Source organism: Fusarium oxysporum, chromosome 2 (genome assembly GCF_000149955.1).
Source record: "Fusarium oxysporum f. sp. lycopersici 4287 chromosome 2, whole genome shotgun sequence".
NCBI classification, from domain to species: Eukaryota; Fungi; Ascomycota; class Sordariomycetes; order Hypocreales; family Nectriaceae; genus Fusarium; species Fusarium oxysporum.
The window spans coordinates 3,792,070-3,818,872 of record NC_030987.1 but is presented as its reverse complement, the minus strand read 5'-3'; the positions used below and the strand labels follow the sequence as shown (position 1 = coordinate 3,818,872).

General features: G+C 49.1%; 8 protein-coding genes across 17 annotated transcripts in view; 3 read left to right on the top strand and 5 right to left on the bottom strand.

Moving 5' to 3' along the window:
- The window catches only part of FOXG_08556 (uncharacterized protein), a 2,780-nt gene extending 1,254 nt beyond the window's left edge, over positions 1–1,526 (bottom strand). The window contains exons 1-3 of the mRNA XM_018387552.1: positions 1,219–1,526; positions 1,078–1,146; positions 33–1,027 (exon numbers count right to left, since the gene is read on the bottom strand). Of these exons, the coding sequence (XP_018245416.1) occupies positions 33–1,027; positions 1,078–1,146; positions 1,219–1,238 (1,084 nt within the window). The 5' untranslated portion in view covers positions 1,239–1,526. The remainder of the gene's footprint in view (positions 1–32; positions 1,028–1,077; positions 1,147–1,218) is intronic.
- A 1,117-nt stretch (positions 1,527–2,643) lies between these two features.
- FOXG_08555 (hsp70-like protein) lies at positions 2,644–6,405 on the top strand. Its single transcript, XM_018387551.1, has 3 exons — positions 2,644–2,851; positions 2,912–3,110; positions 3,167–6,405. Exons 1-3 carry the CDS (start codon positions 2,825–2,827, stop codon positions 4,972–4,974), a joined length of 2,034 nt encoding a protein of 677 aa, XP_018245414.1. The 5' UTR covers positions 2,644–2,824; the 3' UTR covers positions 4,975–6,405.
- Positions 5,204–6,267, bottom strand: FOXG_19829 (uncharacterized protein). Its single transcript, XM_018400106.1, has one exon. It carries the CDS (start codon positions 5,969–5,971, stop codon positions 5,396–5,398), a length of 576 nt encoding a protein of 191 aa, XP_018245415.1. The 5' UTR covers positions 5,972–6,267; the 3' UTR covers positions 5,204–5,395.
- Positions 6,341–8,635, bottom strand: FOXG_08554 (signal recognition particle subunit SRP68). Its single transcript, XM_018387550.1, has 3 exons — positions 8,237–8,635; positions 7,042–8,184; positions 6,341–6,990 (listed from the first exon to the last, which is right to left on the bottom strand). The coding sequence occupies exons 1-3, from the start codon at positions 8,425–8,427 to the stop codon at positions 6,441–6,443; spliced, it is 1,884 nt and encodes a 627-aa protein (XP_018245413.1). The 5' UTR covers positions 8,428–8,635; the 3' UTR covers positions 6,341–6,440.
- Positions 8,636–9,572: 937 nt separating this feature from the next.
- On the top strand, positions 9,573–14,174 carry FOXG_08553 (uncharacterized protein). Of its 2 annotated transcripts, XM_018387548.1 has the most exons (3): positions 9,573–10,119; positions 10,226–10,738; positions 10,787–14,174. In XM_018387548.1, the coding sequence occupies exons 1-3, from the start codon at positions 10,107–10,109 to the stop codon at positions 13,615–13,617; spliced, it is 3,357 nt and encodes a 1,118-aa protein (XP_018245411.1). In that variant the 5' UTR covers positions 9,573–10,106; the 3' UTR covers positions 13,618–14,174. The 2 variants fall into 2 exon arrangements, with proteins under 2 accessions (XP_018245411.1, XP_018245412.1); XM_018387549.1 differs by lacking the exon at positions 9,573–10,119 and having other exon boundaries at positions 10,156–10,738.
- On the bottom strand, positions 14,093–17,375 carry FOXG_08552 (uncharacterized protein). Of its 2 annotated transcripts, XM_018387546.1 has the most exons (3): positions 16,701–17,375; positions 14,689–16,646; positions 14,093–14,632 (listed from the first exon to the last, which is right to left on the bottom strand). In XM_018387546.1, exons 1-3 carry the CDS (start codon positions 17,089–17,091, stop codon positions 14,210–14,212), a joined length of 2,772 nt encoding a protein of 923 aa, XP_018245409.1. In that variant the 5' UTR covers positions 17,092–17,375; the 3' UTR covers positions 14,093–14,209. The 2 variants fall into 2 exon arrangements, with proteins under 2 accessions (XP_018245409.1, XP_018245410.1); XM_018387547.1 differs by having other exon boundaries at positions 14,689–17,293.
- Positions 17,376–17,559: 184 nt separating this feature from the next.
- FOXG_08551 (proteasome component PUP2) lies at positions 17,560–19,496 on the top strand. Its single transcript, XM_018387545.1, has 3 exons — positions 17,560–17,821; positions 17,892–18,430; positions 18,485–19,496. Exons 1-3 carry the CDS (start codon positions 17,797–17,799, stop codon positions 18,656–18,658), a joined length of 738 nt encoding a protein of 245 aa, XP_018245408.1. The 5' UTR covers positions 17,560–17,796; the 3' UTR covers positions 18,659–19,496.
- FOXG_08550 (uncharacterized protein) lies at positions 18,740–23,235 on the bottom strand. 8 transcript variants are annotated; one of them, XM_018387538.1, is made up of 7 exons: positions 22,428–23,235; positions 21,945–22,286; positions 20,966–21,874; positions 20,289–20,910; positions 20,175–20,237; positions 19,474–20,122; positions 18,740–19,419 (listed from the first exon to the last, which is right to left on the bottom strand). In XM_018387538.1, the coding sequence occupies exons 2-7, from the start codon at positions 22,081–22,083 to the stop codon at positions 19,075–19,077; spliced, it is 2,727 nt and encodes a 908-aa protein (XP_018245401.1). In that variant the 5' UTR covers positions 22,084–22,286; positions 22,428–23,235; the 3' UTR covers positions 18,740–19,074. The 8 variants fall into 8 exon arrangements, with proteins under 8 accessions (XP_018245401.1, XP_018245400.1, XP_018245404.1 ...); XM_018387537.1 differs by having other exon boundaries at positions 22,351–23,225; XM_018387539.1 differs by having other exon boundaries at positions 18,781–19,419; positions 22,672–23,225.
- Positions 23,236–26,803: the final 3,568 nt, after the last annotated feature.

The following is a 26,803-nucleotide window of genomic DNA, read 5'->3' as shown; positions in this document are numbered from 1 at the left end:
CACCATAAAATTGCTCCTCATATCAGCAATACCAACATTGCCTCTGTCCTCTGTCCACGCAAGCATCCCGAATGGTCCGGGGCAGAAGGCCATATCTCGAATAGCACCAGGGCCACTGTGTGGCCGTGAAGACGGGAAAGTTGTAATAAGGGGGTCGGCATTAGGATTTGCGAGAAGTGCGGCGTTGAAGATGGAGATGGTGCCATGTTGGGTCCCAACAGCGAGATATGCTCCGGATTCGGAGAAACAGGCGGCAAAACTTCCTCGGCTGTCTGTTCTGTCGTCTTTTTTTTGGCTCTTGAGAAGTATTCTCTGTGTCTGTTCCCATTGGTATATAGGACTTTCACTTGACCTCGTCGCTGGAGATTCTGCAACGCTGCTGACTCTCTCATGGATATACAGATATGGGTCGTCGAGAATGGCGATCAGAAGTCGGCCGTCTGGAGAGATGAGTGCGCGGTTCACGAAGTCTGGGTAAGTGATGATATCCAATGCCTCTGTCTTCTCTTTCTGGTCAAAATCGTTAAGGCTCACTAGTGTAACAGTGCGGTCGTTGTTAGCCAATACCGCCACTGGTTCTTTATACGCCCTATCGTGTGCTGGCATGCTTGTTGGCGGGAACCAAAGTGTAATGCAGTTTACCCGGTCTTTGGCTAACTTCATACTTTTCGCGATCAGGGTTTTGTTATTCCGTCTCGCACGGCTCAGAAGAGAGAGTATAGGGTCATCACGGGACGAGTCGAGTCCTAGGCTAAGTCGAGTGTCTGGATCGAGTTCTGATAGAATTCCATGGCCATCATCGTTTCCTTCATCGAGTCGAATTGCCACGAAATCGCCACTCTCACTCCCACAACATAGCCATCCTTTCTCGGCGACGAGGCACCGAGGCGCAAATGTGAGGAGTTTGATAGTTTCGCATTCTCGGGTTGTCGTGTTCAGTCGTTGGACATGGTTACTGCCATTGCCACCTGGAAAATAGACGATGTCCTGCTTCTCGGCGCTAACGAGAGACCGTAACTGCCAATGTCTGGATATCATGAGCATGATGGCGCCACAACAAGATGGATTATGACATACTGCGAGCGCACGGGGATACGATAGTGTTTCCGCGCATGCTTCGAAACGAGGGCATCGGTCGGATACATGCTGGACGATGTTAGTATTGATACAAGCAATGGGCATGATTGATAAGCTCGTTGGCTATGAGGGTCGCCATACTCGTTCTCATCTATCGCCATCTTGGACCACGCCGCCCCTCAAAGGGAGCGACAATGCAGAGAATTGCGAGCTACCCTGTGGTTGAATATCGATACGATGAGGTTTTGTCCTGCGTCTGAGTTGTCGAGCTCTCGAATTCCCCGGCGCCTAGTGGGCGCAACGCGAGCGGCACGGTTGTGGCGAATAATGCGACAGGCAGATTGCGGATGATGGGGAGTGTGAGATTATCGAGCTGTTTATTTGTTTTCCGATGTGAAATGACGGTTATGGGAGCGTAATAGAAGAAATGTCGTTGGCCGAGTCGGGCGATTACTGATGTGGGTTATGAAGGTTGCATGCACGAATGACGTCTGGCTTGATCTGATTTAATGGGCGAGGGTTTACGGGATAATTTCAGGACCGACCCAAGCTCAATGGTCAACCAAGATCAGGTATAGCTCAATTCAGTGTTGGGTAAATTGATTTTTTTTTTTTTTTAATTGACTTGAAGATATTTGAATATCCTTGATACACCAGACTATCATTATTTACTACCGGTTAGTAGTGGGAGTCGTGTAACTATGAAAAACATCTCAATCCAGGGTTCTGCTTAGATGAAGCTAGTTCTCGGTGTCTCTGATGGAGAATACGCACAGGCCATGAAACATCATGAATTATATCACTGCCCGTCACCACTCAGTATTAGAATGCGGTTACTGGCAATGGAGAAGGGTCAATGAAGAAAACGACGACAACAACAACAGAGAAGTATTTCCTGTCTATGAGTATACTATGCCCTTGTTTGAAGAAGTGGAACTGTCAACTGGTGACATGTAAAGCCATCGAATACTGACTTTCATAAGCTTGTCCATGCCGTCATCAGCCCTGCAGCTATAATACCTACCGAATGCATTCCGTATCATGACACCAGTACCAAACTACCTTAGACTGGCTGACTCGCGTATGACAGACAGCTTCGTGCAAGACCCCGAGTTATGAACTTCTTGACATGCCCGAGCCAAATCCGTTACTTTTCCGGTAACACCGAAGCATTCATCACGTGTGGTGAACCTTTTCTCAGCCATCTTCTGGGGGAAGAGGAGCACTTCTCATTAGCGTGCAGCGCGGGTCTTCTCATTGCGTCCGATCCCCATTGGCTCCGCATATTCGGGATACAACGTAGAGAAGAGGCGGCATTTTGCATCATGAATTGAGGAGCGCAGGAGGTCGGGTAGGCATAGTGCAAAGTTACAGTCAAGCGCATATAGTCGTTAGATATTCTAGATCCTCTTTCGCTAATTGGCTTTCATGATATGCATTATCGGGAACCATTCCGTTGATTCTAACAGATCCTTCACGTAGGTTCGGAGTGGGCCTCCACAGGAATAACCATGGTCCGAACCTAGCCGGTTCAGTGGAGACAACCCGGTGCTTGCCTCTTTCCTTTGGCTTCTATGACCGACCGGGGAAAGAGCTTTTCTCGAGTAAAAAAATTCGTTCCTCTCGATTCCATCATCTCCATTCATACTCAATCCTCTAAAACACCACCTCCTCCCATCTACTCTCCGACTTGCGCCTTCATCCTTTTTCTTTTCCTGTACTCTATACCCATATACCCATAATCAAAATGCTGGCTTCGCGCTTGTCGAGGGCTGTAAGTCTTTCTCTTACACCGCAATCGCTTCATCCTACATTGTACTGACCATCGCATCAGCTTCCCCGAGCTTCCCCTCTCGCCGCTCGCTCGGCTGCTTTCACCCGATCTCCTCTGGCTGCCAAGTTCGCTCGCTATGAGTCCACTGAGTCTGAGGGCAAGGTCCAGGGTGCCGTGATCGGTATCGATCTTGGTACCACCAACTCTGCCGTCGCCATCATGGAGGGCAAGGTCCCCCGCATCATTGAAAACTCGGAAGGTTGGTTTTACATGCCAATTCGTCTCACGGACAACCACTAAACATTGCTCAATTAGGTGCCCGAACCACTCCTTCAGTTGTTGCTTTCGCCGAGGATGGCGAGCGACTTGTCGGTGTCGCTGCCAAGCGTCAGGCCGTCGTCAACCCAGAGAACACCCTCTTCGCTACCAAGCGATTAATAGGACGCAAGTTCAAGGATGCTGAGGTTCAGCGTGATATCAAGGAGGTCCCTTACAAGATCGTTCAGCACACCAACGGCGACGCCTGGGTCGCTGCTCGTGGCCAGAACTACTCTCCCTCTCAGATTGGTGGTTTCGTCCTCAACAAGATGAAGGAGACCGCCGAGGCCTACCTCTCCAAGCCCATCAAGAACGCCGTCGTCACCGTCCCCGCCTACTTCAACGACTCTCAGCGACAGAGCACCAAGGATGCCGGTCAAATTGCCGGTCTTAACGTTCTCCGTGTCGTCAATGAGCCTACTGCCGCCGCCCTTGCCTACGGTCTTGAGAAGGAGGCTGACCGCGTTGTCGCTGTTTACGATCTTGGTGGTGGTACCTTCGATATCTCTATCCTCGAGATCCAGAACGGTGTCTTCGAGGTCAAGTCCACCAACGGTGACACCCACCTTGGTGGTGAGGATTTCGATATCCACCTCGTCCGCCACCTTGTCCAGGACTTCAAGAAGACCTCTGGCATTGACCTGTCTGGTGACCGCATGGCTATCCAGCGTATCCGTGAGGCCGCTGAGAAGGCCAAGATCGAGCTTTCTTCTTCCCTCTCTACCGATATCAACCTTCCTTTCATCACTGCCGACTCCTCTGGTCCCAAGCACATCAACATGAAGCTCAGCCGAGCTCAGCTTGAGAAGATGGTTGACCCTCTCATCACCCGCACCATCGAGCCCGTCCGCAAGGCCCTCAAGGATGCTGGCCTCTCCGCTAAGGAGATCCAGGAGGTCATCCTCGTTGGTGGTATGACCCGTATGCCCAAGGTTGCTGAGTCCGTCAAGAGCATTTTCGGCCGCGACCCCGCCAAGTCCGTCAACCCCGATGAGGCTGTTGCCATTGGTGCTGCTATTCAGGGTGCTGTCCTTTCTGGTGAGGTCAAGGATCTCCTCCTCCTCGATGTTACACCTCTGTCCCTCGGTATTGAGACCCTCGGTGGTGTCTTCACCCGTCTGATCAACCGAAACACCACTATCCCCACCAAGAAGTCCCAGGTCTTCTCCACCGCAGCCGACTTCCAGACTGCCGTCGAGATCAAGGTCTACCAGGGTGAGCGTGAGCTCGTCAAGGATAACAAGCTTCTCGGAAACTTCCAGCTTGTTGGTATCCCCCCTGCCCACCGTGGTGTCCCTCAGGTCGAGGTTACCTTCGACATTGATGCTGACTCCATCGTCCACGTTCACGCCAAGGACAAGTCCACCAACAAGGATCAGTCCATCACCATTGCTTCCGGTTCCGGTCTCTCTGAGAGCGAGATTGAGCAGATGGTTGAGGACTCCGAGAAGTACGCTGAGGCCGACAAAGAGCGCAAGGGTGCTATCGAGGCTGCCAACCGTGCTGACAGCGTCCTGAACGATACCGAGCGTGCTCTTAACGAGTATGCTGACAAGCTCGACAAGACTGAGGCCGACTCCATCAAGGAGAAGATCACCACTCTCCGTGAGTTCGTCGCCAAAAACCTCTCTGGTGAAGGCACCGCCACCGCCGCTGAGATCAAGGAGAAGACCGATGAGCTCCAGGTTGCCAGCTTGAACCTCTTCGACAAGATGCACAAGGCCCGCAACGAGAGCAGCGGCGAGCAGTCTTCCTCTTCTGAGCAGTCTCAGGAGGGTGAGAAGAAGGATGAGAACAAGCCTTAAGAGTCTTGATTCTGTGTTATAAAAACTTGTTACAATATCTGAGGATGAGAGATCTGTGCGGCTCAGATCTCTCACCTGTCCTGTATTTCACTGTATTCATATCCCGCCTAGCCGCTTTTACACTTTTTACCCATATCATGTTTCAGGGTTGGCGGATCTGGCGTTGGAGCTTTAAAACCTCTATTGAGAGAGATCTTTGGTTGTTTTTTTTTGAGATGATGTCACGGAATGGGGGATCATGTTGTATATCTGTATCATGACTTGCCTATAGGTAGACTAATCACACATCCCCCCTCAAAACATGTTTACCTTCATGGTACTCAATATGACTTGATGTTTTATGTACGCATGTTCCTTTGCTCATGATTATGATTGTGTTAAATATGTTGATATTCAATGAAAGATTGATGATCGTGATATATCATGACATCCATCCCCAAGCAGTATTAAGTCTGTTTACACCGTGCCAGTGAATCGTTTTCGCCTTCTTCTGTCCCTCTTTACCCCCCACACTCTCTAGTGGACTCCCTCCGTTTAACTCCATCATCGAACGCGCAGGCTTTAACCTTGATGCATGTGGTGCTGGCAACAGGAAAGTATCGTATAAAGACCCACGCTCATTAGGATTCTGGAGCGGTACTCGTTCGCCTCGGAAAGCAGTATCCGCAAACAGAAGCTGTCGAGATTCGATCTCGACCTCAGAGACTGGTCTCACCTTTTGTTCGTTTGTTTTCTTTTTGCTTCTTCTGCTGCTTCTGCTGCTTCCGACTGATGACGATGGTGTTGGTGAGGGCGGGGGATATGTGGTGTTGAGAAACCAGCCGCGGCGTTGGGAAAGGCGACGCTCAAGGAGTTGCCGGAGGATTGATACGAAGAGAGATACGACGGCGAGAACGATTATTAGGGCGATGATTGTCGCTGGATAAGGATGTATCGAGGTGTGCTTGGGATGCCAGCCTCGCGATGGTGTTTCCAACGCTGGGTCTTCGTCCATCATGCGCAGGTTTTAATAGTTAATGAGAGTGAGTACAAAAAAAAGAAAGAACAAAGACAACAGAATGTGAGCCTGAGTGAAAAATGAATGTGAGGCTAACAAAAATCAGAGAGCTTGGACCGCTTGGTGTAGAGGCCCAACAAGCATCTTGCGATCACGATTGAAGGTGAAGCGCAGTTGAAGTTGAAAACGGGAAGATGAAAGTATCACTACGAGTATCACGAGATTATCAACAGTAAATAAACAAGGTTCCATCAGTCACGAAGCAAGCTACGGCGAGGAAGCAAGGTCCTGTCTTGTACAGGAATGGAGTAGAATGAGACCAAGCAACCAGTCGACAACAAGGAACAGGGATGGATATATAAGACATTTCACAACGAATTCGGCCATTAATAAAAGTGGATAAGACATCTGGAAAACGTGCTAAGGAATCGACGCGACCTCAATAAATCGCTTTGCAGAATATATTTGACTATGATCTTCCGAAACCGAACCATCCTCTCTTCGCTGGAGCTGGTGATTCTGTCCTCTCAGGGGTATCCGCCTGAGAAGGCGCTGCTGCTGCTGCTGCTTGTTGTTGCTGTTGCTGCTTAGGCACCTTGTTGGGATAATCGATGTAGTTCCATGCCACGTCAAGGAAGATAGGCTTCACAGGGATGGTGGCAAGCTTAGGGGGGAATTCGACGACGTGCGACAGATTAACGCCACCAACGGGGTACTGATGCAGACTTCCTATAAGAGGCTGCTTCACGGCATCCGAGGCGCTCAGCTTGTGGTTCTTGCGGAGGGCGTCGGCGTGAACAATAGCTCGGTGACGTTGAAGCTCGCCGTTGAGAAGAGTTTGGAGATACTCGGCATCTTCGGCGGACACGGTCAGATTGAGGGGAGTGCGGTTTGATGATCCATCAGAAGATGAGATGCTTGACTGAGACTCCTCGACAAGACCGTCTGCGTGGTTGATGAGAGCTAGAGCAGCAGCCAGGTTGCTGGAGATGGCATGTGAACGAGCGATTGCCAGAGCCCTAAAGTTTTGTTAGAAAACAAGCAAATGCTAGGTTAAGGTTGTGACTTACTTGAGAGCTTCGAAGTACTTCACGTAGGCGGCAATTTGTTCAGCCAACCCCTGATCGTTAGCCACACCAGGAAGTTCTGTGATAGACTCAATGTTCTGCAGAATACCGTCATACAGAGCAACCTTCTCCTTCAGCTTAGCCAGCTTCTTGCCCGTAGGAATCTCCTTTACAGGCTTGACTGCTTCTGGGGCTGGCTTGCCCTTTCGTTTCCTCAACACATTGTACTCCTCAGGGGCACCGTCGTGTTCTCCTGTCAAAACCCTGCTGCGACCAATTCTCCAGCTGATGGTTTCGAAGTTGACGGCGGTACGTGTGATTTGCAGACTCTGCATCCTGGCATCGCCTTGTTCAACACCCTCGGCCCTCATCTCATCAATTGCCTGCTTGGTGGCATCAACAGCATCCTGGCTGAGCATGAGAATTTCGTCATAAGCGCCAGCAAGTTCATAAGGTCCTCGTCCCTTGGGTTCAGCAAGATCCTTGGCCAATCGATCCTTCGCAGCGAGTACAGCACCCCACGCCATTGCAATTTGCGCATCTTCGATGTTGACCTCCCGAGACCTCCAAGTCAGGGTCTTAGGTGCGCCTTCAGCACTGGCGATTCCATCCTTGGCCTTTGCTTCGTCTGATTTGAGAATAGTGGGGTCGATATCGTTGATCTGCTTGACGAGGTTCGAGTCAGATTGAGGGAACGCCTTTCGAGCAATGATGGGAATCGGGACAGTTCGAGGTGTCTGAAGTTGGTAGGCGGCGTATCGGATAGACGGATCGATGGTTTCGGCGAGCAAGTCCTTGTATAAATCGCCATTGGTTCCAGTTGCAAGCGCACTGTAGATGACACGTGCCGTGGCATAGTTGCGCAAACTCGGTTCCCAGCTCTGCTTTTCGAATGCAGCGGTACCACGGATAAGAGAAGCGTATGCGGTTGCCTCGAGGATATCGGTTTGGGAAGCGCCGGATACGTCGGTCTGAGAGAGGGCTTCGACAAGCTCGTCGGCAGCACGGGTGGCCTTGGTGAGACGGGAGGCAATATGCGATCGAGTTCGGCCCGTGATTCCCTTGGTATCGCTCGTATGACCGGACTTCATGCTCATGGTCTGAGCCCACGCCCGCTCGCTTGTAAGAAGAAGTAGATGGACATATCTGGTTTCATGTCAGGCTAGTTTTTGGATTTCGAGTCTCGGAATGTGCCTACTCATGGTTCTCTGCGATCTTTTCTGCGGTGACCTTGTCATGGTCGTGAAACTTTCCGCGATTCTTAGTCGCAATGTTGAGCTTCTTGCGGCAGCTTAGCAGCTTCTTAGACAAGCTCTTGTGATAAGTCGAGTAATCGCCGTAGAGGAGAGCCTGGTCGCGGCCTTGGACGACGAATTTGGTGATATCCATGGCTGCTGATGACGAGGGCGACTTGGCGACCCTGGCTTGTTACCGACAAGTGCAATTAACGGTGCAAGAGAGAGGCCCTTTAGATTCGTTGCGAAGGCCTTTGGAGTGAGGTTGATTAATGGCTGATGAGGCTTTGCCCGACGTGGAGGTTCAGCGGGGGATCCAACAGAATGGCGGGGCACTTTCACTTTGCTCATCCACAAAAATTTCATGGTCGAGTTAGTTAATTGAGGTGCAGTAAATTGTTAGTGGCGGCGCAGTCGATATACATCATTTGGGGGAGCATTCCTCGATTTTATTCACTGACTCTGTTATAAGTGCTATTTCAACCTCAATTCTCTATCAAAACGTAGAAATAAGAATCCAATACAGGCAAGGCTAGTTATTTGTTAAAACAACAGATCAGCTAGTTCAATAGTGGGAGAATCTTGATAATCCTATCATAATTCCGCATACTATCTATGCCTTATTGTAATGATCAAATAGACCATTTTAGTTCCAAGAAATCTCCGGTAGACAGTCGTGAAATTATTTATTCGGCCAGTATCATGAATGTCGATCCATCACGGACTGATGATGGCGGGGAACACGGATATAGGTTGTTATGGAGAGTAAGCAATGGCTTGTGTTTGGGCCTCTTTCACATGATTAAACGTATTTATTTTAAGGTTATCGGGGATCAAAACAGCCACATGCAGAATTAGTATCGAGCTTTGAAACCCAAATGTTGGTAGAGTCACTAGAGTGAGTGATTGATTGATTCGTGTTAGTCGTGGGATGGGATGGATCGAGATAGCTTCAGTCTGTATATCAGGAATTACGTGTTATTCCTTGGTGTTATGAGACCACCTTTTTGACTAGCTTGGGCTGTTACTGGCAGTTTGATCTGCTATTGGCCCATAAGGAGATAGATCTGATAAACAGCCCGTAGATGTAGTCAGAATTGAGAGGGAAAAAGCCTCGATTGCCTCCCGTCTTTTGATCATGTGCTCGCAGTTGAGGAAAAAAGGTGGGCACCATTCACCCATCTTGGTTTAGTTTTAGGCGCCCAGCGTGGGCTCTTTTGGCTGCGTGACCACTGCATCTCCTCCACTGGAGAGCTCCAGGGTGAAAGTCACGCTTTGTCACGCGCCATCCAGGGGACGTGCTTCCAAATCTACAGCCCAAGTTCAGCGCTCTAAAAGATCAAGCAAATATCCAATCTTTTGGTGCTTCAACTTTTTAACCTTGACTCTCCTTCTAGAGTCTGGTCACTGAAAAGAGTCATTTTTGACTCTTTAAACTATTTATCTCCAACTTCTGTCTTCTCTACAAACTGGAGCTCTTCTTTCCCTTCTTCGCCCCTCGTCCTTGATAACGAGGCCAGCGGCTTATCATCGCATCACATCGCCTTGCATCGTCTCGCCTCTTCACATTCAACTCAACTCAATCTCAATCACGTTCAACTGAGAGTGCATGCACGTGTTCGTTTAAAACATCTCTTCACTGCACTCTGCACTCTCTTTTATCCATTTTCTGCTATCTTTCAGATACAACAAAAGCACTCATCCCCCAAGTTCTATATAAGGTACTTACTTCTCATGAGAACGGTACCTCTTCTCATGAAACTAACCCGCACAACACCCTTCTTGAACTGCATCCTGCAAGTAGCCGCCTGCCACCTGCGGCCTTCATAAAGGATGGCTACAAATGGTATATTCCTCTCCTCCAGTCAATATCTTCCCAGTTCCCCAACCAACAACTTCCCATTTCATCCTGTTCCATCTCATGAATCAGAATCAGAGCTAACTTCATCCAGGTCAACCATCTCACTCTGCAAACGGTGTTCCACCATGGAATCCAGTTGCATTACTTCAGCCGAACCAGAGAGCTGTTTCAACTCCGAACCTCGTAAACTCCGGGCAGGGCCAGTTCTCTCCATCTCTCCATCATGCTCACCCGGCTCAGAGAATGCAGCCCAGACCTCAAATGAACATGAACATGCACAACAACTCCATGGTCTTTCAGTTCTCCAGTCCTAATGACACCCCATCTGCTGGTCCCTCCAGTCGCTCATCCACTCCAGGCAGTAGTTATGCCAATGGTTTCAATGGTGCAGGCCACTTCATTGAGCGTGCGAATAATGTTCAGCATCGCTCTGTCGTTCCTCAACCAAAGCGAAGGAGAACCGAAGACAGCGAGGGGGTTCACAATTTTATGACCCCTCCAGCACAGGGCGGAAGTGGAATTCTGGGTCAATATGTTACAGACAAACGCAAAGAAGCCAATAGTGCAACTGCGTCACCAGCCATGACAGTTGATCTCACTAGTGGTAAGTCCCGTCGAGAGTCACTTTATGCAATGTTACTAACACGACCAGGAAATGACGACGAGGACGTAGTCGTTCAAGATCCCCGCGAGGAAGAGGTTTGCTACGGAATGATCAAGGCTTCATTGGGCTGCACTCGAGTCCCTTCGCCAAAGCCAGGCACCCAACAGAGTGTCTGGGGTCCAAACTACCAACCTGCAATCAAAGTTGTGCTCAAGCGGCAGGTAGGTGATACATCGCTTAAGATACAAGCCTACGACCACACACGACAGATCATTGGTCTGGTAGAAAACCAAGGTGCTCGTGCCGTTGCGCCTCTTCTCGACTCAAACATTCACCTGAGAACGGACAGCCGAATCCCGCCGCAGCCAAAGAAGCCCGGCGAGGAGCCTGGCCAGCCCACCTCACGATCCTATACCCTCGACATCGTCATGTATGGGCCCATCAAGTACGCTAGGAACGTAGGAGCTCATCTGAGCAAGTTTGGCCTGAAGTTGCTGGCCCCTTATCTCGTTCAGAAGGGAATTCGTGTTCAGAACCCTCATGTTCTCGAATATCGTCCCCCACCTCCAAAAGTATATTCTACTGTGCCTACAAACGATGGGCAAAATGCCTCTTACACCAGCACCTTCAACAACCGAACCGTGGAGGAGATTCGTTCGGAAGTTATGGGCGTCTTCGATTCCCTCACACGAAACGATGATTTGCCGGAGATGGAACCTAGCCAGGATATCCTGACGCCTCTGCTTAAGCATCAGAAGCAAGGATTGTTCTTCATGATGACCAGAGAAAAGCCCCGGGAGGCGCAGGCATATGAAAAGACTATGGTTTCCTTCTGGCAAGACAAATTTGGCCCCGCTGGCCAGCGGATATACTTCAACGTTATCACTGGTCAAAACCAGGCCAGGCCACCAGCGGAAACTCGGGGAGGAATTCTGGCTGACATGATGGGCCTTGGTAAAACGCTCAGCATTTTGTCCTTGATCACGACATCCACCGATGCTGCGTATGAGTGGGAACGACAAGCACCTGTCCAGCCAGAAGCGCCCGAGCAGAAACCGACAAAACACGAGGTTCTCTCCCAGCAGCCGACTCTTGCCTTGACTCCGTTGATGAGGAACGCAAAGACCACCTTGCTTGTCTGCCCTCTCAGTACGGTAACAAACTGGGAGGAACAGATCAAGCAACACATTCGACCTGGTGCTCTCGACTACCACATTTATCACGGCCCAAACAGAATCAAGGACCCTGCAAGACTCGCAAACTTCGACCTCGTGATTACCACCTATGGCTCTGTATCGAATGAACTCAGTTCTCGTCGAAAGAAGAAGGATGGCCAATATCCATTGGAACAGATTGGCTGGTTCAGGATTGTGCTGGATGAAGCTCACATGATTCGTGAACACAGCACTCTCCAGTTCAAGGCCATCTGTCGACTGCAGGCAGACCGACGCTGGGCCGTCACCGGTACACCCGTGCAGAACCGGTTGGACGACCTTGCTGCCCTATTGGCCTTCCTTCGACTGCACCCATTCCACGATCGATCCAAGTTCCTTCGATACATTGTGGAGCCATTCAAGGCATGCGATCCTGAGATCGTGCCCAAACTCCGAATCCTCGTAGACACAATCACGTTACGTCGATTGAAAGACAAGATTGACCTGCCTCCTCGAGAGGACCTTGTGGTGAGACTTGATTTCAGTCCCGAGGAACGCAGTATCTACGACTTGTTCGCAAAGAATGCGCAGGATCGAGTCAAGGTGCTCGCTGGAACTAATAATGGCCAGGCACTGGGCGGTAATACCTACATCCACATTCTCAAGGCAATTCTACGACTTCGACTACTCTGCGCGCACGGAAAGGATTTACTCAATGACGCCGACCTAGATACATTGCAAGGAATGTCGGCAGAGATGGCAATCGACATTGATGATGATGACGATGACGACAAGCCAGCACTTTCCGATCAGAAAGCACACGAGATGTTTACATTGATGCAAGAGACCAACAACGACGCATGCATTCAATGCAGCAGGAGGATCAGCTCCAACGAGAGCTCTAATATTGAAACAGAAGGTCAGGATGATATTCTGGGTTTCATGACGCCTTGTTTCCATGTCATTTGCCGAAACTGCATCAAAACGTTTAAGGAACGGGCCAAAGCTCTGATGCCAGAGGGCGAGAACAGTGGATATTGTCCAGTCTGCAATGCCTACGTGAGACATGCTTTTGTACAGCTTCACCGAAGGGAGGTGGACGCGGAGCATGACGGTCCAGCCAAGCCCAAGTCACGAAATGCTGTCAAGAATTTCGACAAGTATGACGGCCCGCATACAAAGACTCGCGCTTTGATCGAAGATCTCCTAAAGTCCAAGGCAGCGAGTGAGGCAAACCCGTCTGAACCTCCGTACAAATCGGTAGTTTTCTCAGGCTGGACTTCTCATCTGGACCTCATTGAGCTTGCACTCAACGCCAACGAGATCGTGTTCACCAGGCTCGACGGCAGTATGAGCCGCACACAAAGAACCACCGCCATGGACAGATTTCGCGAGGACAGCACTGTCCATGTGATCTTGGTATCAATCATGGCCGGTGGTCTGGGTCTGAACTTGACTGCTGGAAACAGCGTATACGTGATGGAACCGCAATACAACCCAGCCGCCGAGGCTCAGGCTATCGACCGTGTCCATCGGCTGGGGCAGAAGCGGCCTGTCCGCACCGTTCGATACATTATGCGGGACAGTTTTGAAGAGAAGATGCTGGAGCTTCAGGAGAAGAAGATGAAGCTTGCCAGCTTGAGCATGGATGGCCAAAACAGGAGCTTAGACAAGGCGGAGGCAGCTCGGCAAAAGTTGATGGATCTGCGTAGTCTTTTCAAATGAGTGACGAACAAGCCTCAGTCCCGTTGGGTACTGGAGCATTAATGACCGCATGAGACGGGAGTTTTCGGTGTGCTTTTCTTCCTTATCTACTTAGTTATTTTCTCTCAAGGCCTTTTTCTCAACTCACTGGAAGTGAGTCGTTTCGGGCTCGAGTAGCATCATCCTGAGCGTGAGCGCTCAGGCATCATGGGATGTGTTACTTTTTTTGTTCTTCGTTCTCGGGCAAGGCTATACACCTGGCTCTCACGAGATGGTTTGTTCTTCTTATATTGCATTATGGGATCATGGGCTGGGAACGGGATGGGGTGGCAAGCGTTGAGTGGCATGCGGTACTACAAAATACGACCCTGGGATTTGCTGCATGGCGTACCTGGGGGAAACAGGCTTTTCAGTGGGAGATCAATGGGAATATGGGGCCTTATGATATAGACAATCAATGAAGTTTTTCAGTAGATCTTTGACCTCGAGAAAAATCAGGCGCATGTCAGGGTTGAAAAGTTGTTTGATGGTATCTTATTTTGATAATGATCCTAATCTACTGATCCCTATAACGCCCCTTTGCCATCGCCTTTTGTCTAGCAAGTCTTATAGTTTAGGTTGACTCGTCCTCCTGCCGTAGTCCAGCATACTCTGTACCCTGATTCGCAGTGCTCAAGCGCGCACACAGACTCAACAGGACTACTGTCTCAGTAGCAGCATAATGGTTCAGTGCATCAAGCAAGATCTGCAGATGTCGACTGAAATTGCCCTCCCATTTACGGATGATCTCAAAGAGATTGTCAATACGGGCATCTACCTCAGCGTTACCAGCCGAGGTAGCAGAGGTGTCATGATGAGCTGATGTTGAGCCGCGTTGTACCGTCTTTGTCATCTGGAATCGCTTCCATTGATCTGCTGTCATGGTTGGGGGCTTGTTATTGCCTGATAGGTCTGGGTCTGACTTTTCGAGCTCACGAGTGAGCCAGTTTGTGTAGGCAGCGAAGATGGTACATGTCTGCATGAGTTTGGAATGGATCTGGAAGAGAAGTTAGTCATTGAACAAGGATTAATTGGCAAAAGAGGAAGTCTTACCCTCAAAAGCTTGCTGTTGGTGAGCATGCACTCCTTGAGGCATGTATCCAAAAAGTCGACATGATCCTGCATCAACTCATCGACAGTCCGTGTTGGTACTCCTAAACTCGAGTCCATAGGCTCATCCTTTGTCTTTAGACGTGACATGAACTTGTTCCAGTTTGGTTCGATGACTTCAGCCGTACAAAAGTAGAGGAGTTGTTGTACAAATACCAACATGCGGGCACGAAGTGTCCAAACACGTCGCTTCCAGATCTCAAGTTTTCGCAAAGCACCCTTGTGTGCCCAGCTAATACCCCGAGTCTGTGTTTGCCATGTGGTTGAGAGTTGCGATTCAAGATAGCGGAGTGAAAGGAGATAGCGGAAGAGAGCTTGGTATCGCCATACTGTCTTTCGACTGATGACGAGCGAGACAGGGAAAGGAACGGAGTAGTCAAGTTGCAGGGATGTGAAGCCAACAGCGTTCTTATCATTCTCAATAGGCTGATTAGCAACAGGCTGGAGCGCCTCTCCCTGCTCAATACCCGTGATGTTAACAACACGCTGCAGAGCCTTTGTGAGAACGATCTCATTCATTTCCACCTTGACATCCTCCTTGAACGGATCAAGAGAGACAAGACTTCCGGGCTGACGCAGGACCAGATCCAGTAAAGATTGCAGCTTGCCGGTGTTAACAGACTTGACGGGTTTGCGCAACTCTGAGGCGCCCAGCTCGAGGAAATAGGAGAAGTAGTCTGAGGGATCGAGGAAGAAGTAGTGCTTGAGGGATCGTAGACGAGCAGGTAGAGAGTGAGCTGTGAGGAGAAGTTGCATGAGAGATTCGTTGGCGTGGGCGTAAGCATTGTTGACGTTTTCGAGGAAGCGGTTGTCGTCGAAAGAGGCTGGTACGTCTTTTGAGACTTTGCTCACATCGACGCCACCACATTCGCGGACAACGTTGAGATACTTGCCCGCCAATAGAACTTTGTCCTTGACACCCTCGAGTTGTGGAGGAACATCATGATCCCGTATTGTGTATCTCCTCTCCCAATATTCATCAGTGTAATCTTGTTCCAATCTCTCACGTTTAATGCTCTTTTGTTCCTTGATGAGGAACTCGGCATGAGGGTCATGGATTCCACCATGATGAAGCCATTCGTTAAGCATAACCATGTAAGGTTTGCTGGCGTCCCGCAATAATGTCGTTAACAACGCTCGAGCTGAAGGGTCACCTGATAAAGATTCGAGACGTTTTGTGATTAAACCCAGGACCACGCCACCTTTGCAAATCTTCTTGCCTGTCATGTTGCCTGGTACCAACTCGCCTCCGTCTCGAAGCGTCTCGAGAATGTTCTCAAAATCATCAGCACTATCTTCAGATTCGTCGGTTTCGTCGTCGAGAAGAGCGTTCTTTTTAAGTAGTTCATGAGCGAGTGAGTACAGCTGTAGCATCATCTGACTTGTGGACATGGTATGAATGTTGAGCACATGAACTGTGAAAGTGTCGCTAGTGAGGAACTGCGTTTCGAGCTGTGCAATCATGACTAGATAGTCATGCAGAAACTTGCGTATTGATGCGCAGAGAGCATGGTTCACTGCACCAAACTCTTCCCGGCTCTGGACATCGACAAAAGCTTCTAGGGCAGAATAATATGTTGCCATCTTGAGCATTGACTGTGTCAGGTCCTGCAGACTCGGGTCAAGGCCAGGTAACGTTCTGAAACTCGGTCCAGATAATCTGTCTCTCTCTTCGTTCGGGTTATACCCTTTGGCGAATCTGATATACTGTCCTTCATATCCCATGAATACAAAGAGTAGATCCTCCACTATAGCGGCTTCTTGGAGCTCCAAGCTTAGTTCGCCTAGAGGTTTCGGTTGAGGAGCTTGAGGTACGGTCGACGCTAGAGGAGGTATTGATATTCGTGAGGCTAGAGGAGCTGTTGTATGCGGTAGGAGAGTTACTTCGGGGTTCCATGGTGCTTCAGATTGTCAGTTTCGGGGCCTTGAGGCTGATTTGGAGAGTAGAGACAGACCCAGTGGAGTCTCGGCTCTCGACTGCCGAGCTTCAGGAGTGTCGTGTCTAGGTGCCTTGGATGTAGCCCTACTCTCTGAAGGAGCGTTTCTTCGATGTGATCGTTCTGGACTTGTATTTCTTGGGACTGCACGCTCAAGGTGGGCTTCAAAAGTACGCTCCGTCACCCTCCTCGCCTCAAAACGCCGCTCCTCCTCGTTGCGGCTCGATGCCCTCGGGTTCCCTGAAGCAGATCGTTTATGAACATTTGAGAAAGTGGACTGGGTCGTCGAAGGAGGACCCTTGCGAGAATCGGAGCGCTCGCCCTTGAGGTTGGTCGATACGCGGGGCCTTTCTTCGCGATAATCGTTGGCGCTGGTTCGGCCCGATGCTCGTGGTGCGCCGGAAGCCATTGTATGGCCGGGCTACATCTGAAAAGAGAAACTTTGGGTGAGGTTTCTCTTATGAAGGTTGTGGTAGAGAGTTTGGTTGTGGTTGTAGTTGTAGTCGGCTCAGGTCTAGTAGCTAGAGGTTGTTGATTTGGGGGAGCTGTAAGTGTTTGTGCCCAATCGAATTGCGCGACGAGTTCCGACGCGACGTGGGGTACATACAGCTACCTAAACAATACAGAATATGTAAGAGCAGGCTGTTATGCTTGGAAACTATTTAAAATAAGTATTCTGTCTTTTTATCAAGCAATCATAATAGCAGTCTAACAGCTATAACCAGAAATAGATTTGCTAAGATATAGATCGTAGCTATACCATACCTAGTAGCCCTCTATTATCGTCATGTCGAATTGTGGCGGTGAAACTGTGGCTAAGCAATTACAGAAGGCTCCAGCTTCAAACGTTAGTGTGCAGCGCGGCTACGTAGGCGGACTGCTTGCCTGCAACTCCACCAGAGCTCACATCCTCACTCCCATCATCCATTGACTTGCTCTCTCCTTCAGCCTTCCCACTCTCGACTACTCAGCAGGCAATTCGACTTCTCGCCCACGAATTCAACTCGTCATATCCACTTGGATACTTCTATTCACGAACTCGGTCTCTTCATATACCAGGAAATCTTCCGCCCTTCTCTAGCCTAGCTATCACCACTACACACAAACCGCCAAGATGTTTATGGCAAGATCTGAATACGGCATGTCCACCTTTTCCCCCTGAAGCTGAATGCTCTCCATACTCAGAACGTCAACTAACATCTGCGCCAGACCGAGGCATCAACACCTTCTCCCCCGAAGGTCGTCTCTTCCAGGTCGAATACTCTCTCGAGGCCATCAAGCTCGGCTCCACGGCCATCGGCGTAGCCACATCCGAGGGTGTTATCCTCGGCGTCGAGAAGCGCGTCACCTCGACCCTCCTCGAGACCTCCTCCGTCGAGAAGATCGTCGAGATCGACCGCCACATTGGCTGCGCCATGTCAGGTCTCCAGGCCGATGCCCGCTCCATGGTCGAGCACGCCCGTGTCGAGAGCCAGTCCCACGCCTTCAACTACAACGAGCCCCTCCGTGTCGAGAGCTGCACCCAGGCCATCTGCGATCTTGCTCTGCGCTTCGGTGAGGGTGCTGATGGTGAGGAGACTATCATGAGTCGTCCCTTTGGTGTGGCTCTGCTCATTGCTGGCTTTGATGAGGATGGTCCTCAACTGTTCCACGCTGAGCCCAGTGGTACCTTTTACCGCTACGATGCCAAGGCTATTGGCTCTGGTTCCGAAGGCGCTCAGGCTGAGCTACAGAACGAATACCACAAGGTACATTTACAAAGCTACAGCAGTTTAGAGGCAGCAAAGCTGACATTTTCATAGTCTTTGACGCTCACAGACGCAGAGACCCTTGTTCTAAAGACATTGAAGCAGGTCATGGAGGAGAAGCTTGATGCCAAGAACGTGCAGTTGGCCAGCGTAACCAAGGAGAAGGGCTTCAGAATATACACAGATGAGGAGATGGCCACAGTCGTGGAGCGACTGCCAGCCAACTAAGGATTTAACTCATGAATCAAGAGAAATTACGAATAGACACAAGAGAAACCCACTTTCGGGTTATTGACGAGCACACAAACCACCACAACCTAGCTCATCAGGCGATGTTTTCACAGAGGTTTTGACGAAAACATCGAGGGCCTCACAAGAAGGGGGCCAGAATTATGTATCATTAATGTAGTAGGGGCACTCGCCAACTGCGGTTCCGCCAGACTTCCAACGTTTCTTCAGGTTGAACGAATTTCGTGAATATTGCTTCCATCCCTTTTTTTCCCGATTTTCCAGATCGCTAAATGATACCTGAACTTGATATTCAAGGCACTAATCAAGGAGCAGAGCATACGCTGCATTATAAAAAGTCCCAGAAACTTAAATATCCATAGTATATAACAAGCCAGTTCATGCTATACATTGCTTCAATTGTCATCCTTAAGATCAAGAAATTCGAGATCTCGCTCAACACTGAGTAGGCCCAACGCAAGCGAAGCCCGTTCTGCCTTGGGTATTTGGATACGACGAACTTCGCCTGTCTCGACTTCGTGTATGAATCGATCGATCTGTCGTGGGTTCTGCCACCTTGCGACAGGCACTGGTTCGGTCTCCGGGGCACGCTGGTACGGAGGACCACGACCAAGCTGCGCGGCCTTGATCCAAGAGGATTCGCATCCAGTGGCAATACGTTCTGCTGATTGCCATCCTGTCAATCGAGTGATGTCCCGTAAGTGACGTATCACCCAATGCCGCTGTTTCTCATCTTGATACTAAGAAGGTGTTAGTGAACTGCCTTGTCAAGGGTCTGTAGCTGGCAAACATACCTCAATCGCTGCTACGAAAAGGCAGAAGCAACTCTCGATGAACGCAGCACTGACAAGAGTTGTGATCTCCGTTGCCTGTGAAACGTCTTCCGACAAGCCAGCCGCTATTCGGCCCAGTTTGTTCGAATATGGACCTGTCTGTCGTGCTGACATGCCAGCTGCTTGCATCGCCGCAGGGGGCATCGAAGGGTGGCATCGAACAAGATTTATCATGCCCATATAAAAGTTCATCCAGATTCCAGCAACAGAAAACGTCCGATATTGCATCGTCATTCCGAATGGCGAGTCTCGTTTATCTGAGAACTCTGGCTTGAGCGGTTGAAACTCTGGTCCTAAGCTGCTTTCATATGCTTCGAAGCCCCGCTTGATGGACTCCCACTCCTCAAGGGCAGCCTGGTAACTCGCGTCTGCATCGTGATCCTCTGTAGAGTCACTCTGTGGCGATGTCTCACGGGGTGGTGTAAAACCTCTTGGTACGTGGAACTTTCCATCCGTAGGAACGATCCCAGGGAATGATGGTGGTGAACTGCCACCAGCTCCAGGAGGAGGTCCCCTGGCGAGACTTGCTTTTCGTTTTCTTGAAATATCTTTTGAAGAAAAATCTGCAAGCCTGCCAAGTAAAAGCATAAGATGATCATACGATCCATATCTGTGAACCACGCATTAGCAACAATCGGGTGTATATGGTGAATCTCACTCACATAGCTTCAAGTTTCGAAATTGGTGCCCTGGGAGGACACTGAGACCAAGATTCGTAGTTCATGCTGTAACAGTAAGCTTTAAGATCGAATAAAGAATACGTCAAGGGAGCTTACAAGAGTCTGGTACCTGCCAGCATGCTCTGATACACATCCATTTTGCAATACCACCAGAATAAATCTCGGATGTTTTCGTAGTGCTCGATATCTCTATCGGTCACCGCCCGAGATAGGTCTATTGGTTGTTTTGCCCCAAGTCCATAGTCCTCTGCCGTTATATGCTGGCCCGAAATTGCCTGCAGCAGGCTGTAATCCAGGTCAATGAGTTCGCTCTGAGAGGGGATACTCAAACCCGGGAAGAAGCTGTCCATTTGATTCTGGTTCTGTGCGTCTTTTTCTGCCTGTTTGTAACGCTTGACTGGCAAATATTTCCTTGACATCTGTCTAAGGGGTATTTCGCTAAACAAGATTCTGGCACCAAGAAGATGATTACACCATTTGGTATGATCCGAAGACCAAACCTCAAAATACGACAACAACAGTGTCGCGGCTACTGTTGCAGGTTGTGTTCGTCTGAGGGGTGTGTTGACGTTTCGAGCTATTCGGCGAATTGCCAAGTGATAGTGTTTCATTGCAGCTGTAGCCGGTATGTTTTGCAGCTTTGCAATTTGCAAGGCGCCCAAGGCAAGCATAGAGTGAAGCAACGCGGGGTGGTTCAAAGATATGACGGGGAAGGTGTCTTGGTAATAATTAATAACAGATATCAATGCTGTCATGGAGGATATGTGACTTACAACTCCAAAGATTATTAGCCCCTTTCGGGGTAGGGTCGAAAGAGTTCTCGCCAGTATGATCAAAAGGATGCCTTTCATACAATGACATGCTTGGGCCGGTAACTTGGATAAAGTGCATGAAGATTTGCAACATTGCAGGGTCCTTGAGTTCCGTTATCCGAGCTGTAGCTGTATAATCAGAGAGAATATTGCACTGAGCAAATGTCGAAAAGGTTCGGACTCGTGTGCCGTTTGTGTCCCACGTTCCATTAAACTGCTTCATGACAGGTCCAAGAACTTGCCGAGGATCTTGAACCTCATCGTCTGATTCACCCATCGAAGCATCATCCTCCGGCATTTCATAGTCGTCATAGTCGAAGTCGGGTTCAGGTATTCTGTGGTTCAGCTCCTCCATCCTTTCTCTCTTGATGGCAACAGGTTCCCGCTGGCTACTACCCGCGTAGGGGAGACTTTCTTGTCCGTTGAGAGGAGGTCCCTCATAGTGTTGTCGAGCGTCCGGGGGCGGCCTAGGATATCCCATCGGAGGCTCAGGAGGCATCATACCGTTCGGTTGGTGATATGGATGAGGCATTGATGGGGCGTTGAAATCGTAGGGATTTGGGGGCATGGTTTCTTGTCCATGAATATAATGCCCGTAGGGTGCCGGTTGGTGTCCATGATAGCCAAAGGAAGGTGGCTTAGGAGCAATTATGGGCAATGGGCCCTGAGAGGTCTTCGCTTGTAAGTGGGGGACCAGGTGCGTAGATCCAGGAGGATAATAAGCAGGTCCAAAAGGGCCTCCTTGTATCGCACCCATAGGGTCCTTGAAGATAACACGTTGGTTGTAGCCCTCGCAATGGCGTTTGGATTTGATACAGTTGTTGCATATCGGCCTTCCTTCGTCACATTTTATTCGACGCTTGCGACAAGCTGTTGTCAAGCTTGCATTAGTATCATTGTTCTCGAGTCACACTTACAAGGGGGAGATCGATCAACTCACTTAAACATCCGGTCTTTGTCCTTTTGCGAATATTATTCCTTTTGCGATCTGTCTCTTCTCTTGACTCATCCTGCTGGTTGGAGTTTGCAGGGGCCTTTTGGTTCGCAGACGTAGACGACGATCCAGTTTCTTGATCCATGATGAGGGGAGGAAACACAGTACACAGGTTCCAAATAATTCTCGATCCGCAAAAATCTCTATGTTGAGTGGCAATCTTACATGACGTTGATGAGTGTGAAGGTCTGTGGTTCAAGCTTGAATCTTAAGCCATATTATCGAACGGCACTAGTTGTATTTTGCAGAGGAACGAACAATGGAATGCCGACTGAAGTGGTCTTAGGACTGTTGGCTAGAAGTTAGAGTCAAATCGATCAGGAAAAGAAAATGGCGAATGGAACGGAATTACAGATTGGGACGAGAGATGTAAATGGTGGCAGAAATATGACTGGGGATATCGGGAGTAGAAAACGGGAGGTTGCATACAATGAGATTGACTCAAGGGGGAGAAGAAATGATGTACTGTAGTTCGGTCAAGGATTGCGGAAGAGGAAGCCAGAAGAGAAGGCAGAGCGTAGAGCAAGACAGCGGCCCAGGGCTTGGGAGCAGTCTATCAGTTGACTTATGGGGAAGCTTCTGGAGGCAAGTAATGGAGCAACTGAAACATGCTTGTGTAACTCAAGAGTCGGCGGTTTGCCAATTCAACTGGGCCGTCGGAGCGAGAGCTTGCCTGGTCTGGTCTGTTCTTGGTCCCCTTGTGGGTTGAAGTATGGCCGGCGACAGGGACTCACTTCAACTGCGGGCCAGGTCTAGATGACGAACTTGTGCTCGGTGCTTTGTCTTGCCCATCTGCGAGGTGAACAGTGAGCTTAGGATATGCTGTCTGAGTTGACCTGCTGTCTCTTATAATAGATATTGTCTGGTTTATCTCCCTTGGGTTCTTTTTATAGCCAAAGAGACAGACAGATGGATCATCTACCTCTGGCCGCGGGGAAGAAAGAGGGGTTCAGTTGGTTCGATTGTAGTAGATGATGATTTCCCAAAAGTGTCCAAGTTTGTAGTGAAGTGATTTGGTGAGGAACGAGAAAGGGCCGAGGAAGGGCAGCGCAGCACGGATGCCGGAGATACTGGAGGAGATAAGTCACCAAAGTACCGAGGCCAACAGAGAGTAAAGTAAAGCACAGTAGCTTGTTAGGGTCAAGTTGAATTTAGACGAAAAGAGAGGTCAAAGATAGGATAACTATATGTGGTAACCAGGTCGGACAGTGGTGGAGTGGATGGATGGGGGTTATGGATGCTTGTGGTGGTTCTCGCCGTGTAGTGTAGTGTAGTGTAGTGTAGTGGGGGGGGCTCTTTCCGGTGATGGGTGATAGCGTCTGGGCGTAAATTGGCAGGCTACTAAGGTCTCTCGAGAGGTCTCATAGCACACTTGTCTTCTTACACAGTGCAGTGATCCCCCAAATGCCGGGCCCAATCAGATAATAGATTAAAATACAAGAACCCGGTTTACGGTGTTGGTAAGCTGCGTTAGGCCTTCTAATTCAAGTGATGAACCTATCACGGAGGAAAAGAATAGCAGGGTACAATGCAGTAGCCGTACATTAGAGGTGATAAGATCCGTGGAGTGGACTCAGTGGAGAGGAGAGAAAAAGGGTGCCGAGGGCCCCGGTGGAAATGCCGGCAACTTCCCAATTCTATTACCCCAGATCAAAATTAGATCTGAGCATCTGATGAGTCTGAGGCAGAAAAAGCAGAGTCAAAGCAACTCTAGGGTCAGGGTAGGGTAAGGATTAGGGGTGGGTATCACCAGGAGAAGCAAATGCAATGCAAAGGAGAGACACCAAAAATGTATTTCTGCCTGAATATGAACCAACATAAAGTCCTAGGTTCTTTCGGTGACCATCATCATCAACTTGCTTTTTATAGACGAGGATGGATGATCAACAGCAGCACCTTTGAGGCACAGCAAAGGACGAGTCCGCCTTGTTTCTGTGATGACGATATCTCGAGTTGAAAATAGAAAGAAAAAGACACTGTTGCACCACTCGAGAAAAGAACTGACAAAGAAATCTGTAACAAATCATGATATCAGTGGTACACATACTCAAGAGAGCAAAACAAGTCCTTGCAGCAATCACAGGCACAGACAAAGTGATCAACATCGGCATCTCTCTTCTGAGGTAGTTTGCTTTTTTAGCAAATGAACAGGGTTCATGACTGAACCAAACAGACCAAGTCATCTCAAGAGGCTAACAAGGACACGACCTTCCGGATGAGATGTCCCAGATGCCGACCGATACCAAATACGCTGCTGTACTGTGCCGTACTGTAGCATTGAGAAGGGGTTTCAAAGCCGCGCTTAGGGGGGAACTGCCGCTGCATCATAGCATGCATATCACGTTGGGAACTTGGCTTTGACTTGAGGTACAGGCGCTAAAAGGCCAAGACACCAAAATACATCACCGTTCCCTCTTTTGCTTCCAAGAGACAAGTACCGCCGGTAGAGCAAAAAATGTCTTTGAAATTAGCGTGGGAGTGGATTCCAATGTCTAAAACCTATCAGTTGCAGAACTGAGTTAGTCCAGTGCAAATCCCGTCTTGGAACGGAGGGTGATGCAAATAACAGCATCTATCACTCAATATCTCATTAATCACAAGTGACTTCATTGACTGTCGTCAACAGAGAATGGCCACTCCATGATATCAACCAGTTTGCTGTCAAGTAGGATCAAAACGTAAACCATGATATCAGTTGAAACAACGCCAAAAAGACGCTATTGTCAAGAAATCAAAGTTTAGCTCCAAGTCTCAACTATATTACGCCCGACAATTCCGATCTCAGCTCAACTTCAAGATCTTTTCGTATTGACAGCTCACGTCTTATCTACAATTGAGGCCTACGGCACAGGCTGAGTCTATGGTATCTAGCTCAGCCATTTCCCATTCTTATTTTGGCATTCCCAGCCCTAAATGAGGCTCCCATGACGACCTGGCTGCTTCCATCACACCCTCTCACGTCCTAAATATCCCCCTTTAGCTCTTGTTATTGAAATGATTTGTAGAAGAAAAATTAAAAATAAAAAAAGGGGGCAATTTAAACTTGGTACTGCAATCTCATACCTAAAATCCTCCTTCTCCCGATATCAACCGATACCAAGCCCGTTGGGCCGTCAGGTGAGTCCAACCGTTGGTCGGTGAACGTTTATGTCCTGTATTTCTCTCTTGTTCAGTCTATACCAGCCTATGGGTTCTCTGTACGATTGTAACCGACACTTATTAACATCCAATCCTTGTGATCATGGGCCAACTCTCGACGCAAATATCAGCTAACCAAGGAAGGGACCTTGTTGTGACACAAGCAGAGCACGGCGTTGCACACCCTTCGTTTCCCGTCTTGTCTATTGTCTAGAGTCTCTTATGTCTCTCACCAAGGTATGACAATGATCATTGCACAGTAGAACGCACTGCCTTTGCGTAGCCTCAAGGTTCTCTGCATCATCTATAGGTCTGGTCTCATTCCGGCTTTGATCGCCATTGGAAGCTCATCCTTGTTGCCTATCATGCCGTGATCCCCGGCGCTGGACTTTTGTTTCTTCGGTGTTGAACCCGTGGAGGTCCTCGTCTTAAATCGATCAAAGTCGTCTACAAACAGCGATAGAGACATGTCTAAGACTCTTGAGTAGAATTCGGCGTTGAGAAGTGTCTCTTTCTCGCTGTTACAGTCGTTGTATAGGCGCTTGTAAATAACGTCGTGACGACAAAGGTCTCTGGAGGCCTACGGTTAGGTATACCTGTGCCTCATACTCTGCGTGTTTGTTCCACGAGTACGAACTTTGGATATGCACCTGGCCTTACGCAATAGTCCTTGAGGACAATTTGTAGGTGCCATGGTGCCTCAGTTGAGTATTCAGGCAATCGGATCCAGAGATTGCAGCACGCTGTTCGTCTGCAGTATCATCACGATATCAACTTTCAATTATCATTAGGCGTGAGCGCCTCGGGCACAGCTTGTTCTAGGCTTGATGTCACGGTATTGCAGCCTTCTATTCATCGGCATGAAACTGTTGTGCCCAGTGAAATCTTCAAAGTGGACAGCGCCACCTCGATCGATGCGAACCACAACCCCGATGCCTCTTGAGCATTTTTCTCGTGTTCAGATGAAGCATTAACAAAAGAACCCGGGATGAGCGATGCTCGTTCGTCACAAGTCACCGCAATCGTATATTCATAGGACTGCATGTCCTTGGGCGTAGTCGTAGGTCGGAACTCATGCACTCAAGGACTTGTCGAAATATTCGAGGCCACAGACGTAGGGCGAACCATGATGTTTCGGCATCCCTATGTATGTCTTGAGGCTCTTTTACTGTGTCCTGTGACTAAACAATGCAATGATACCAGCTGCGAGTCAACATCTGCATATAGCCGCTTTCTCGAAGGACACAATATGCAGTTGATGGTATGATTTGTGGGCAACAATAGGCGTAAGGTTGAAAGAGCCAATCCGTTGCAGGACTCCGTGGTCTCTTTTCATTACCATAGCATATCTCAGACCAAAACTAAGGCTCCATGGATATTGATGCATCATAGGGTATTGGCTGGCCCGGGTATTGTTGGTCAGCGTGAATTATAACCACACCACTCGAATTATTCCCTTTTACAGGCTTAACAACTTCCAGCTAATAACTCATGAGCTTTCAAACCCCCAAAACTAGATGGGAACTACGGATTATGTTGTCTCATTACACAAGCGAGCATTCCACCATTTTGGGTGGAGGACCTTGAGCATCGGGGATACGGACTGTGAATCCCGCTCGGAAGACACTATGTTTACATGGAGATATGAGACATTTTTGAAGAGATCT

Coding starts and splice junctions, on each gene's coding strand:
- FOXG_08555 (XM_018387551.1), top strand. CDS start 2,825: ATGCTGGCTTCGCGCTTGTCGAGGGCT. Junction 2,852..2,911: donor CTTCGCGCTTGTCGAGGGCT/GTAAGTCTTTCT, acceptor CCATCGCATCAG/CTTCCCCGAGCTTCCCCTCT. Junction 3,111..3,166: donor CATCATTGAAAACTCGGAAG/GTTGGTTTTACA, acceptor TTGCTCAATTAG/GTGCCCGAACCACTCCTTCA.
- FOXG_19829 (XM_018400106.1), bottom strand. CDS start 5,971: ATGATGGACGAAGACCCAGCGTTGGAAACACCATCGCGAGGCTGGCAT.
- FOXG_08554 (XM_018387550.1), bottom strand. CDS start 8,427: ATGGATATCACCAAATTCGTCGTCCAAGGCCGCGACCAGGCTCTCCTC. Junction 8,185..8,236: donor AAGATCGCAGAGAACCATGA/GTAGGCACATTC, acceptor ACATGAAACCAG/ATATGTCCATCTACTTCTTC. Junction 6,991..7,041: donor AAGTACTTCGAAGCTCTCAA/GTAAGTCACAAC, acceptor ACAAAACTTTAG/GGCTCTGGCAATCGCTCGTT.
- FOXG_08553 (XM_018387548.1), top strand. Junction 10,739..10,786: donor GACAGTTGATCTCACTAGTG/GTAAGTCCCGTC, acceptor TAACACGACCAG/GAAATGACGACGAGGACGTA.
- FOXG_08552 (XM_018387546.1), bottom strand. CDS start 17,091: ATGGCTTCCGGCGCACCACGAGCATCGGGCCGAACCAGCGCCAACGAT. Junction 16,647..16,700: donor GAGAGCCGAGACTCCACTGG/GTCTGTCTCTAC, acceptor GACAATCTGAAG/CACCATGGAACCCCGAAGTA. Junction 14,633..14,688: donor CCAACAGCAAGCTTTTGAGG/GTAAGACTTCCT, acceptor CTTCTCTTCCAG/ATCCATTCCAAACTCATGCA.
- FOXG_08551 (XM_018387545.1), top strand. CDS start 17,797: ATGTTTATGGCAAGATCTGAATACG. Junction 17,822..17,891: donor TATGGCAAGATCTGAATACG/GCATGTCCACCT, acceptor CATCTGCGCCAG/ACCGAGGCATCAACACCTTC. Junction 18,431..18,484: donor TACAGAACGAATACCACAAG/GTACATTTACAA, acceptor ACATTTTCATAG/TCTTTGACGCTCACAGACGC.
- FOXG_08550 (XM_018387538.1), bottom strand. CDS start 22,083: ATGGATCAAGAAACTGGATCGTCGTCTACGTCTGCGAACCAAAAGGCC. Junction 20,238..20,288: donor CTGGCAGGTACCAGACTCTT/GTAAGCTCCCTT, acceptor TTACTGTTACAG/CATGAACTACGAATCTTGGT. Junction 20,123..20,174: donor ATTTCGAAACTTGAAGCTAT/GTGAGTGAGATT, acceptor CGTGGTTCACAG/ATATGGATCGTATGATCATC.